Source organism: Malurus melanocephalus, unplaced genomic scaffold (genome assembly GCF_030028575.1).
Source record: "Malurus melanocephalus ecotype Western Australia unplaced genomic scaffold, MMel_1.1 scaffold_16, whole genome shotgun sequence".
Classification (NCBI taxonomy): domain Eukaryota; kingdom Metazoa; phylum Chordata; class Aves; order Passeriformes; family Maluridae; genus Malurus; species Malurus melanocephalus.
Window position 1 is genome coordinate 829898 of NW_026623248.1, and position 13795 is coordinate 843692.

At 45.5% G+C, this 13795-nt stretch overlaps 1 protein-coding gene across 1 annotated transcript in view; it reads left to right on the top strand.

The window, feature by feature from the left end:
* KCNA5 (potassium voltage-gated channel subfamily A member 5) overlaps positions 1-1995 on the top strand; it is a 2311-nt gene extending 316 nt beyond the window's left edge. The window contains 1 exon segment of the mRNA XM_057385588.1: positions 1-1995. This exon segment is cut by the window's left edge and continues 119 nt beyond it. Coding sequence (XP_057241571.1) covers positions 1-1582 — 1582 coding nt within the window. The 3' untranslated portion in view covers positions 1583-1995.
* Positions 1996-13795: the final 11800 nt, after the last annotated feature.

Sequence of the window (13795 nt, forward strand, 5' to 3'; positions counted from 1 at the left end):
CGCCCCGCGCCCCGGCACCGACATGGGGCCGCCGGAGGAAGGGGGACACCGCCGGGGCATGGCCATGGCGGCGGCGGGCGACGAGGAGGAGGAGGCGGCGGCGGCAGCCAACCCGGGCGCCATGCACCACCAGCGGGTGCTGATCAACATCTCGGGGCTGCGCTTCGAGACGCAGCTGGGCACCCTCAACCAGTTCCCCGACACGCTGCTGGGGGACCCCGACAAGCGCATTCGCTACTTCGACCCGCTCCGCAACGAGTACTTCTTCGACCGCAACCGGCCCAGCTTCGACGGCATCCTCTACTTCTACCAGTCCGGGGGCAAACTCCGCCGGCCCGTCAATGTCTCCATCGACGTCTTCGCCGACGAGATCCGCTTCTACCAGCTGGGAGAGGAGGCCATGGAGCGCTTTCGGGAGGACGAGGGYTTCATCAAAGAGGAGGAGAAGCCCCTGCCCCGCAATGAGTTCCAGCGCCAGGTCTGGCTCATCTTTGAGTACCCCGAGAGCTCCAGCTCAGCCCGGGCCATCGCCATCGTTTCCGTGCTGGTCATCCTCATCTCCATCATCACTTTCTGCCTGGAGACCCTGCCCGAATTCAGGGACGAGAGGGAGCTGCCCGTACCTCTGCCCCCACAAGGTGGAGGTTTGAACGGCACACCCGGGGACTCCCCAGCCATGCAAGCATCCAGCAGCCTGGCTGACCCCTTCTTCATCATCGAGACCACCTGTGTGATCTGGTTCACCTTCGAGCTCCTCGTGCGCTTCTTCGCCTGCCCCAGCAAGCCCGAGTTCTCCCGCAACATCATGAACATCATCGACATCGTGGCCATCATCCCCTACTTCATCACCCTGGGCACCGAGCTGGCCCATGAGCAGCAGCAGCCCGGGGCTGGCGGTGGCAATGGGGGCGSGGGCCAGCAGCAAGCCATGTCCCTGGCCATCCTCAGAGTCATCCGYCTGGTCAGAGTCTTCAGGATCTTTAAGCTCTCCAGACACTCGAAGGGGCTGCAGATCTTGGGACAGACTTTGAAAGCCAGCATGAGGGAGCTGGGCCTCCTCATCTTCTTCCTCTTCATCGGGGTGATCCTCTTCTCCAGCGCTGTCTACTTTGCAGAGGCCGATGACCCCGAGTCTCATTTCTCCAGCATCCCCGATGCTTTCTGGTGGGCAGTGGTAACCATGACCACTGTGGGCTATGGGGATATGAGACCTGTCACTGTGGGGGGCAAGATCGTGGGCTCCTTGTGTGCCATTGCTGGTGTGCTCACCATTGCCCTGCCTGTCCCTGTCATCGTGTCCAACTTCAACTACTTCTACCACCGAGAGACTGATCATGAAGAGCAGGCTATCCTTAAAGATGAACACAGTAGTGCTCAGGGCAGCACTGCRGGGGGAGAAGTGAAGAGAAGACCCAGTAAAGACTCTCTGAACAAATCTGTTGTGCACTTGGAAAACAGTGAGGAGTTCAACAATGGCACCAGCTCCTTAGAGAAAGCCAATATCAAAGCAAAAAGTAACGTAGATCTCAGAAAATCCCTCTATGCTCTCTGTCTGGACACCAATAGGGAAACAGACCTGTAAGGAGAGGAGAGAGCTGGAGTTCAGAGGGGCAGGGGGATTTTCTGGTGTCAGAAACTTGCTACTATAATTATTCTTTTAGTACCAATTAGTTTTTTAAGTCAGGCTGTATTTTATAAATTGATCACTGTCCTGAGCAATCCTCCAGGAATACATGTTTTTGTGTTCTTTTTCCATGACACAAAGGGTCACCTATTTTTAAAATAGACTAAGAATAAGCTACGCTCCATGATGCAGGAGCTGGTAAAATATGACAGTGAAAAATCTAATTTGTAGATACTTATTTTAGCAAATGGTCATTGGTTTTAAATGGGTAATTCATAACCAATTCAGTTGCTCCAGGTTTAGTATAAAGAATTGGGGGGATGTGTGTGTGGAGAATGAATGGATTGGGGGTGGGAGGGGGGAGGCTGGGGTTTTGTACTGTAGTTTCAAATTGAAATTATTCAAATATATTTTGTATCGGTATGACTGTATTTATGGTTGAAAGGATTTCTTATTCCTGTGAAATACGATATCATTAAAGCACTAGGAACATTAGCAGATCAGCACTTTCTGGATTTTCCACTTGTGATCAGTACAGATCTGGTTATCTTGTATGTGAAGTGAATTTGGTGCTTTGAACCCTATAGCAGAAAACTTCTGTTGTCATTGATATGTTAGTTTCTTGTGAGCCTTAAATTATTAAATATTGTAGATATACTTCTTTATAAATAATTTTATTMATTACCTTCCTGTTTCAGAATTTCTAAGTAATTCAGTCATGTGCTTACTGACCCCTCTCAAAGACGTATGTGCAGCTATTTCTTATTTTTTTTCTTTGTAGTTTCACAGTTTTATACCTTTATTATATTTTTGAGACCGAAAGAAACAAATACACTGTCTGCTGTTACTGGTTTCAATCCAGTGCACAACAGATCAAAAGTGATCTGAACAGATTTTCAAGTGCACAACAGATGAAAAACATGAGGGAGTGGATAGGCACAATAAGAAAGTAGAATATTGAGTGCAATATCTGCAAAACTGTTTTCATTGTATGCTCCAGATTCCTTGGGCATGTGTATCAGTCATCTTTATGTATCCACACACCATTTGTGTACACAGTTCACTGGTTTTTGTTACCACAGACTGGGAGTAGATGGCACTTCAGGAGCCAAACGTGGTGTGCCGTGCTGCTTAAGTGGCCATTGCGGGGCTTTTCTCTTGGACATGGACGGAAAGCACCATCTATTCATCAAAACACATCCCTGGTTTCTTTTACTTCCAAACAAAACCTTCTCAGCGCTGTGGATTGTACAGTTGAGGCGTTGTTGAGAGACGAGTGACACATTATCTCCATCGAGATCGCAGCTCTCTCTGAAGACTGACACAAAGTTATTCCTTTGGCTCAAGGAGCTCAAAGAGTTACTATTTTTCTTGCAAAGGACATCTCTGTTTCCCCCTCCTGCTTCTGTTTTTATTGCTGAAGGATGTTCCATGCCTTTCCCACATCCTGTGGCGCAGCAAGAGTAGCAGAAAGAGAAAGCTTCATTGTCAACCTTGCTCAAGGTTTGTTTCTAACAAATTTTCTAATATAACTAAGTGGTCAGTTGGGATTGTAATTTATTCAAGCACCTCATCTATGCCCTGAGATAACTTGAAATCAGCTTTGCAGGGCAGTGCTCTGACATTCTCTCCCCCAGACACAAATGTTGCTTTCCTGTTCCTCACTGTGCTCTTTAGTGATAATGCCCAAATGCATGATGATTTTTTCCTTCCTAATCAGTAAAACAAGTGCCAAGCAAGTCATACTTTTCATGAACAGAGTRCCTAGGGGTGAGGGGAAGGAATTTGAATCTCGTGATGGAGAACATCATCTTCCACATTGATTTTATAGTTTTACATGTTGGTTTCCTGGTTGGTTTGCTTGTTCGTTTAGATGAGGAATGATGCTATAATGTGCTGAGGAGCTGTCTGAAACAAGATTGACAAGAAAMGTGCCCAGTGCAGCTGCACTCCAGACTCGGGCAGATCTCCAGTTTGCTTCAGTGGGAGTTGCTGATCGAGGGGAAGCACAGAATCAGCTCTTTGGTGAGGCTGAATTTAAGATGAAACAAAGACGTGGTTTAAGTCTGCTGCACATGCTGAGATCTAGGGCATTGAYGGACTCAGAATAAGGCTTTTTGCTCACACAAATAGTTTGTTTTGCTCTCACTGATTGAATCCATCTGACTCACCTGAATAAGTACAAAACAATTGCAGTGAGTCTTTCAGGATAAAGTTTTGGGGTTGTCTTTCTCGTAACTACTACCCCCACATTCCTGACGGCCAGAGTTTGATCTTCCAGTTGTGTGTTGTGCTGGATTGGGCTGTCACGGGCAATTGCCCACACAGCCACTATTTTGGCACCCTGTGCAAGGATTTTAGGGATCTGGATTACATCCCCATAGTTACTGCCAGAAACTGATGTAGGTGAAGGCAGGTCAGGGCATTGAGGAGTGRGTTGAGCTCATTTGGTGACACAGAGGGAAGTCCTGGTCTTCTTCCCTCCTGTTCAGCTTTCTTCTTCCCATAGTGTGTCCTTTTGTTGCTTACACTCAACTGGTTCTCTCCTCATGGAAGTACAAGTGCAAGTGCTGCCTTCTCTTCCACGAGCTGCTCGAGCTCACTCATCTGACAGAAAATTAAATGCAGCAACAACAAGGTAGATTTTTTTCTGTCAAATTAGTGATTTGAAAAGCAAGTGAGTGCCAGAGATGGTGCAAGGAAGGGATAGGGAGGGTCAGTAGTGCAGGGAAGTGAGGAAGCAAGGAGTGAGATCCTCACTCTGCAGTGGCAGTGAGCTGTGATATTGTCACAGCTGCCTGTTGAGCCCTGCTTCATGTTTGCACAGGTACCACAGGACTGAGTCCTGMAAGGTGCTGAGGGCCTGTAGCTTCCCACAGCAGCCAGGCTACAGAATTCTGGATTCCAAYGTATAGAATTAAGGAATGGTGCTGGTTGTAAGGGACCTTAAAGATCACCTCCTTCCAACCTCTGCCATGGGCAGGGATATCTACTAGACCAGGTTCCAGGCATCCACAACTTTTCTGGKCAACCTGGGCCAGGGCCTCACCACCCTCACAGAAAAGAATTTTTTTTAATATCTAATATGTCCCTGCTACAACTGAGAGTAGAGGGAGTTTGTCCTGACCAAAACCAAGCCTAGTGAGAGCAAAACACCCTGACTGCTGCACAGGGTTCTGTGCAAGGTTGTCAAATTATTCCTCAACCTTCTGTTTGAATATGCTGTGTTTTTCCATAACAAAACAGCAGAATTTCCCAAAAGAAAGTAAACAAATTTTTTCTTAAAATGTGGTTGAAAATATTTGTTTTGCTTGGGTTTCTAAATGTTTTTTAAACACAGTTCCGGTAAAGCCAGCTTTCATGTCTTTACAAATAATGCATGATTTCTATTGGCTTATAGGGCAGTAAAGGATTTRCTTTCTAATGAGAGGTACTGCTGCCAAAGACTGTGTAATATGACCAGAAACATGGTTAGAGCCCAGTTCAGCAGGGCAATTAGCAGGGGCATATGCTTAAAGTAACACAGTTTTCAGTGGATGTTTTAGATGGACTGATCTTTATGATTTTGAGTTTTGAGATCATGAGCTAGGCTATGATACTCCTTGTGGGTCCCTTCCAGCTCAAAGTTGGAATCATTCTTTGATTCTCTGATAGTTATTTAAAGATGAAATATAAACCAGGCTGAAACCTTGGATTGGTTCCCCTTGGACTTTGGGACAGATATGTGGGTACCTGGCACAGCCATGTAATGTGCCAATTTAAATTTGTGCTGGAAAAGCGTGTGAGAGTAGGAAAGAACTGAATCCCTCCAGGAAAACTCCTGGAAATGTGAGACAGGAAGAGTTTTCTCTTTAAGCCCATTACAAGAAGGAACTATGCCCTAACCACCATTGATTTGATGTTAGCTGACCYGGACTGAGCAGCAAGCTGAATAAAACYTCTTTGCCATATCAAAACCACTGARATATCAGAGCTTAATGAATAGYGAATCATTGCAGACAGAAAAATCCCCAAACAAACCCAGCCAAACAACAAACCAAYGCTTCCTTGCAAACTCTATTGGCTAGGAGCTGCAACAGAGACGCTTCCTCACCCCACACATGCCATAGTCATTAATGGCTTGTCCTCTCAAGTGGGACAGTGTGCACTAAAATGCATTCTTGAGGGTGCTGAAGTGAATATTCTTTTGGATCACCAGTAATGTAAGTTAGGTTTGCTTTGCCTGACCCCAAGGGGAGTCTATGTTTCCCTTTTACTTTTCCATCATCCTAAAAAATGATAAAACWGTAACAAGCAGTTATATAACACCATTTATCTCCGGGAGCTTTATGAACAATTGCACCATGATYTGCGTAYGAGCAGGGTAAAGAAAAGGCTGYRGAAGGGGAGAGCAAGCYTTTCAAARGGGGAGAGGGCTCAGGAGGCACAAATAGGAGTGGGCTTGGCTGGACTGAGATGTCTAAAATGTGGATCTCAGGGAAGAGAGAGATCCCCTCTGCGGTCTCTCACAGGGCTCTGAGCGGCTCTGCAGGCGAGGACTGCATGCCAGCAGCTGTGCACTGTGACCCATCTGCTGGGGTCACTGAACACAGAGGGGACTTAATGCTGCTCTGAGCAGCACAAACAAATCCTTCCTTTGTGTGCTCTTTTCATTTGGGCTCTGTAAGGAGAACGTGGCACTTGTGCTGGCTGTTCCCTGGTCTCTCCTGCTGCCAACACTGCTGGTCTGGTGGCAGTGCTGGTGGGGCTCTCGATCACACTGGGCTGTTCTCCAGGCACTGYCCTGCACCTCCCATGAGGTGACAGGGTGAATGTCAGAGCTGTCTCAATGGCAGAGACACGTGTGCACSAAGTCTGACTCTCCTGGAACTTATCACAGAATCACTGAGGTTGGAAARGACCTCCAAGGTCATCAAGTCCARCCTGTGATCAATGGCCACTTTGCCAACTCTACCAGAGCCCTGAGTGCCATGTCCAGCCACTTCTKGAACACCTTCAAGGACAGTGGCTCCACCACCTCCCYGGGCAGCCCATTCCAGTGCCTGACAACCCTTTCTGAGAAGAAATTCTTCTTCCTGCTCAGTGTCAGTAATCTGGTGCTGAGGTCAGCTGAGGAAAGCGTTTAGTGGCATGTGGCAGTGCCACTGAGCCGTGGTGAGGGACGAGCTGCCCCGCTGCCATCTGATCCAGCCATTGACGGGATGGATCCAAGATGCCATCAACAGGAGTGAAATTTGACAGGGCCTCCAGGGTGAATTGCTGCCATATTTAGGGAATAATGCAAGGAGGCCTTTAAGCTCGTAATCCAGACCTTGGCCTTGCCACTTGGCCAGTGGTGGGGTCGGAATTTTGTGTGGCAGGCATTGTGTGGAGGAAGCCTCAGGAATAATGAGGTTGACCCCATGTAGGATGGATGGCCAGCAAGGAAACTGGGAGATGAAGCCTTAACAGCATCTGCCTGCCTTTGGTGGAGCCTTAGCCAGGTCACTGTGTGACCACCAGCCTCACTCCATAGCTGCAAATGTCCAAAAAATGAAATAGAAAAGGTCTTTACAATAATACAGCCTATGACCAATTAAAATAGTTGTTCCAAAATCATTGTGCCAAGACKTATGCTGTGTACAGCACCACTAAATATTTTTTTAGATTGTGCCATTCAGTCTTTTTGTAGCTTCTGTAAAGTTTGGTGTTTGGTTGGTTGGTTTGTAGGGTTTTTTTTTGTATTTTTATTAAAAACTCTCTTTCTGTATGCATTAACTGGTCCCCAGTTCTCCTTGTCTGCTTGTTCAAGTTCTGTTTTTCTGGCCTAAATCCAGGACCTCAGGGTGGTGATACTCCTCAGTGGACCTGGGTCATGCCATCTGATATCAGTTTGTCAGCTCATAGGAGTAATAACACAGAAATTCTCCAGTAACTCTGTGGGCCCGTTGACCAGAACATACCTAATATTTTTGTGATGAAACATTGTGAAAAATGTGGGTATAGCAACCATTGAAATAATAGGAAATAAAAAGTTTTACGTTAATTGGAATAGGACAAAATTAAAGCCGATAATGATATGACTAAAGAATAAATTGGAATTAGAAGTTGCGAAGAGAAATATCAACTTGTTTAAAGAAAAGGAAGGCTTCAAACTGACAGAGAGTGGGTTTAGTTTGGATATCAGGCAGAAATTCTTCCCTGTGAGGGTGGGGAGCCCCTGGAACAGGTTGCCCAGAGGAGCTRTGGATGCTCCAGAATGGTATAATAGTAAAGTGAATAACCTTCCTAGCTGGCAACAAAGTGTTTTCATTAGAGCATGGGCTTCGTAGCATACAGTCTTTATGGTTGCTGCAGAATTAATGGTTTTCCAGATAGAATTTATAGTTTACCAAAAGTCATTTTCAAATTATCTCCTGTATTAGTAATTCACAGTCATCAGGGGGATGTTTCCAAATAAATCAGTGTAGGTTCTAACACTTGATTGACAGGAAGAAGAGAAAAAAGAAAGGCACATCCTATTTTTGTGTTTCAGCCATTTAGGCTGTCATTTGCAGTTTTGTGGAAAACAGCTGTGGTTCTGTTAAAATTGACTTTAGAAAGAATGTCACTGAAGAAGCCACCTTGGATGGAAAGGGGTAATAATTTCCCTCTCAAAACAGTGGTAATTCTGACCTTCTCTGGTTTTCTGACAAAGCCAGTTTGGAGATAAATGTGGAAATATGTGGTCTCTTCTCTCAAATCCCATCTCTGACTCTGACCAGCAGTGGTGGTTTGCTCACTCCTGTGGGTGAGGAGTGCAGTGAAACCTTGCAGCTCTTCTCAGGATGATGTACAGTTGGTGTACTAAATACTAATGTCAGGGCTGATGCTTCCATGAAGGAAAAGATATGATTTAAATATACTACATTGATCTAAGGGTCCAGTGTGTACAAGGAGCAGGTAGAATTTCTTCCTCTGTATGATTTCACTCCAGTGCTGGTGTCCTAGCACACAATAATTCCTACAGAAAATCTCACAAATCCATACCAGGGCTTTCTTTCCWCTCTTCAGTTAGCAGAGATTAGTAATATTATACCATACTTAATTCTCTCAAGAAAGTTCAACACATTTAAAACCTCTTCCTCTCCCTCCTCCGTGCTTAATTGTAGGTAAAAATGCCTGTGACTTGGGAGGCGAAAAATTATTTGAATTATTCAAGCAACGTAGCCTTATAATTTTTTTTCTGTCTTTTTTTAAATTATTTGAAAATCTAATGGGGTATGATTGAAGGAAGGTTTTAACGTGAATTTGCAGAGCAAATTGTATAAGTTTCTTAGTTCAGAAAACACTAATTTTCAAAGTAGTGCTGCACAACAGGGTTGTTTAAAGGAAGGTTATTGTGAAAAAACCCACCTGTGGTGTTTTATTATACAAGAAAATGATGCAAAGAAGCAGGGAGTGTGGWGGGTGACAAAGCTTGTTCTGGGACGGAATGCCCCCTGGCTAAAGCTAAACCACTGTGCTTTGAAGGAGAGARTGTTCCTCGAGCCAAATAGGAAGCAAAGGGAAGAGCAGGAGTCACAGCTGAGCTATCAGGGCATTTGGCTGAGAAAGGGATAGTGGCTCCCAGAGTTGTTTCTGGACTTCAGCCACTGGGCAAAATACCTGCACAATATCTCTCAGGATCAGGATTTTRAAGTCTGCTCAGTGTTTTGAAAAGATACGAGTACCTTCCTTTAGGAGAGTGTGCTAAATTGTGGATCCAAAGCAGGCGCTGGCATTTTCTGCAGGCCTGGCAGAGTAAGTTCCACTAAGCCATAAATTCTGGTCAGATTCCCATTTCCACTTGTCTCCCAGGGTATCTCCATCTCAGTGATGCATACTGACAATGGAGCAGAGGCTGAGAAGTGCAGAATTCTGGAGCACGAGAGRAAAATCTCTCTGGAAGGCTTGGAAACACTGTGCATTTCAAAATAGAATTTGCACTGCTTCTCGCTAGTGGAAAATGGGATAACTCTGTTCTTAAAAAGGAAGCTGGATATTCCACTGAGGAGGAGATACAAATTCTCATAGACATGCTGACTGCATCTATATTAGAAAATGAAATGTGCCCAGGACCATTCCCTGGCACCGAGGCCAGCTGGCAGGAGACAGGCTGTGCTCCTGCTGCCAGAGGCTCCCTCTGAAACAAGGTGTTCGGCACACAGCCTACTGGGCTCCCTTCCTGCCTCTGCTCATTCCCACATCGAGCCTGGCAAGTATTTTGGGAGAGAGTGCTTGGGTACAGCGTGGGCAGCGTGACCAGGAGTCTTTAGGTGTAGCTGGTTGTGGTTCATGGCTTGGGATCATTCCCTCAAACCCTTTAGGTGCAAGTGTACACATAGCCCTGTGCTTGGGGGCCTCCTGCCCTCAGGCAATTTTTGGGGTATTTAAAAAGTTTGCATATTCCCCCTGTTGGCACATTCTTGAACAATAACCAGTCTCTATTCACTGTGCACAGTTATTCCTGCCAAAATCTGTTCTCATCTAATTCTGCTTCCACCTGCACTCATCTATATGCAACTCTACTGAAAATCACCACACAAGCAGCCAGCATTTCCAACACCACATAGAGGAGTTCAAATGGATCTGACAGTGAGTGCTCTGGGTTTTGGCTGATTTTCCTGTTTGCCTGGCCCTWGTGTAGGCAGTGCCCTGTATTTCAGTCCATCTTCAAATTCCTCTTGGGATTCCAGTTGAGGCCGAGCACATCCCCTGGTCTTGCTATGAAGCAGGATGCCCCAGGAAATAATGGGGAATTAAACAAAACAAAAACCCCCAAAAAACTCAAAACCAGCCAACCAAAAAACCCACCAAAAAATAAGGAAGGGGTGGGAACACATGGCATTCCAGTGCTGTAGAAACTATGGACCACCCAGCACAGGCAGGAAGTGGACCAGCACTAGAATCCTTCAGTGACTTCAAGGTGAGCCTACATGCCAGTGGTCCCCAGGGACTGGAACATGAGTTAAATTCAGTCAGAGGGAGGAGAAAGARTGCATGTCTAGGAGTTAACTTCCATTTAAAATCTCTTCTATAATCTGTGGATCTTGACAGTTCTAACTAGAACAGTGTAAGATGTTAATGCTGTCTAACACCTCAAAAAGGGGGTGAAAAAGTCTCTCTGAAGGGACTACTAAGCAAAGGTGAACCTATTCATGTGATTTCCTTTTTTAGGGTTTTTATTTCCAGAATCATCCCATGTTATCTTACACTGAACATAGTCCTTGTCCTGGTGACTCAGTTTTCTCCTSTGACACAGGTAGGAGTGGCCGGGCAAGACCTCTGAGTACAAAAGGGCTGATTGTGGTGGCAAATGTCCTGGAAACAGAATTCTCTGGCTGAGTAATTTCTGCAGAGGAACCTCTGTGGAGGTGTTTTCCTTCAGCAGATGAGTGGGCACATGGTTTAGTGTGGGTGTCATGAAGAAAAGCATGAGGAGGAATGCTGAGGTGCACCACCTGGGAAAAAGTGATGGAACTTTTTGTGTCAGGGTATCACTCTTGGGGGTCTGTTTCAACAAGGAGTATGGCTGGAAACTCTTTTTTTGTATTTATGAGTAAATACTTTTCACACAGTGAAAATGCACATGTAGAAAACATGAAGATTTGCAAGAAAGCAAAAGTGCAATTCAGGTGCCAAACATGTCTTGGARGTGAGCAGATGCAATCATCATCACAGCCAGTAAGGAGAGGATGGCTTTCTAATTTTTTCCATGAGGGACAGCAGTTGTAAAGTCATTTTTACAGCATCCATGGAAATATATATTTAAAATATTTCAGAAGCACACACTGCACTCTATTCACTCTGTAGCTGCAGATCAATCCAACTCAAGTCAACTGAATTCCATTCCAGGAATCTTACTCATATAGTCTTGAGCTCTGCAATCGTATCCTTTGTTTTCCTTGACTCCTGACAGCCCAAATTAAATGGACATCTCTCTTAACAGTGACGGAATGCCGAGGGTACATGTTGTGGGCATAGTGTGGAAACAATATCCCTTCTTGCCTGGACTCAGCGTGGCCAAAGGGCAGCATGGCATATCTTGGCTGCACTCGCCCCTCAGGCAAGGCAGGTGATGCTGGGGAGGGGTGTGAAGGATCCGAATTTGGAAGAGAAAATAATCAGAGACTGATGACTGGAACAAAATGCTCAAGCCAAAATGCTTTTTCCCTGGGGAAGCTCACCCACAGTCAGATTCAGCGTTGTTTAGCTGTCTGGATTTCATTCCAGGACTGCACATGGCTCTTAAGGTCCTGCCTGTGACTTTTTTTGTCTGCTGTTTGGTAACAAACCCAAACACAGAGGAAATCAGGCCTGAACAAGAATCTCACATATCGTTCATGTTTCATCCCTGTAAAACCCATGCCATTCCCTTGTCTGATTTTCTAATTGAATTGTCATGGGTGTAAAATCACACTGTCAAATTTCCTCTTGCTTGCAGAGAGCCCGGAGGCAGGAGCCAGTGTTAACATGCTTTGAATTTGTTTTCCTTTTTAGAAGGGGCTTGGATTTTGGATTTTTTTTTTTTTCCCCGGACTAATGTACATCTGGTGTCAGGCTCTCGAGATGAGAATGGTTAGACTGGCGCTGACATTTTTAGAATTATGTGCGAATGGAAAAATATCCTGGGAGTGCTGCCAATGGTTGATTTTGCAAAGTTTTAGTCCCTATTGACTAGGAACCATGAGCCAGATACCTGTACTGAAAAGAAGCCTTACTTATAAACTCTGATTCTGGTGTTGTCAGACATGCCTTCTCAATTTAAGGAGAGGTCAGGAGTRAATTTCAGCAGGCTGTGGCTCAGCCAGGCAATCTTCAATTCCCCTTTCTGATCAGATGACAAACAGCTAATTAGCATCTTTCCCAAAGGGAGAAANAAAAAAAAAAAAAAAAAAGAAATAGGCTTTTTCCAAGATTTAACTGTGAAGGTATCAGAGTGATGCAGACAAATCTGCCTGTCCTGTGGCTTTTCCTCCCAGTTTGGTGCTGACAGGACTGGGACAAGACGGCGCAGAGCTGAGCTGGTTTGCAGTGAACCAAACCTGCAGCTTTTCATTTCCCAGCGAGATGGTAGAATTTGGAGGGTGAGCGCAGCTGATTGGTGCTGCTGTGAATGTCAGCAGTTTTTACAGCCTTTGTGGGGCTCGTGTTTGCTGTCTCATCAGAGCGAATGCCTCGTGTCTCATCATCATCTCCCTCCTGATTTCTGAGCTGCTGGCYGAATGGATGTGGCTGTGCCTCATGCTCCCCACTGCACAGGGCCAGTCCTTTCCAATGCATTTATCAAGCACCTGCATGCAGGAGTTGGGTGCACCTTCAGCAGGTTTGCCATGGAGTTCGGATTCTGCCCTGGCAGGGCTCCCTGCCAGGGGTTGGCTCATGGTGTGGATGGTTCCCCACACAGGGACTCTGTGGTTAAGTGGTGGCCTTAAGTGGTGGCCTCTGTGGTTAAGTGGTGGCAGGAAGTTTGGATGCAGCTATTTTCACACGTGGCTGGCTCTGTGGAGAACCACAAAAATAGATTTATATCACGTCTGCAGACAGCAGTGTGTTGGACTGAGCTGGGCTCAGTCTGGAAAAGGGTTTGGTGTTTTCCAATGGGAACAAAGTTTTTTAGTCACTCTTGTCCTTCAGTAACTTTTGAACTTGTTAGCCATTTCCAGCTGAATTTGGCAAAAGTGCATGGGCCTTGAAGAAGATAACTTATTTTTACAGCTTTTGGAAAGGTAGCTGGCTGCTTGGGGGAAAGAAAAACTGGAATTAAGAATGCTTCTCTTAGGCAAAATCTGTGAGTTTAGCTGTCCTAAACTGTTGCTCTATCAAAGCAGGAGAGACCGTGGTACCTTCACAAACTTCTCTGACCTGCTGCAAATGCTGATTAGATGTGATTTGATTTACAGAGTAACAGCAAGAAGCAGAGTTGTGCTTAGAAATAAGGCAAACAGTGGTCTGTATCTTGAAGYAGAGCTCCTTCCTTGCCACCTCCCTCCTCCCCACTAACCACTGGTAGATTATCTGTAGGATAATTATTAGGAATTATCCACTGGTAGATTTGCTGTAGGAYTTTTTGAGAATGCACAGGAAGGAAAGCAAAGCATTATCATCACTATGCCATGTTAAGACTTGAACTGGAGAACAGGGCTGAGCTCTCAATAACTTACYGCTGAT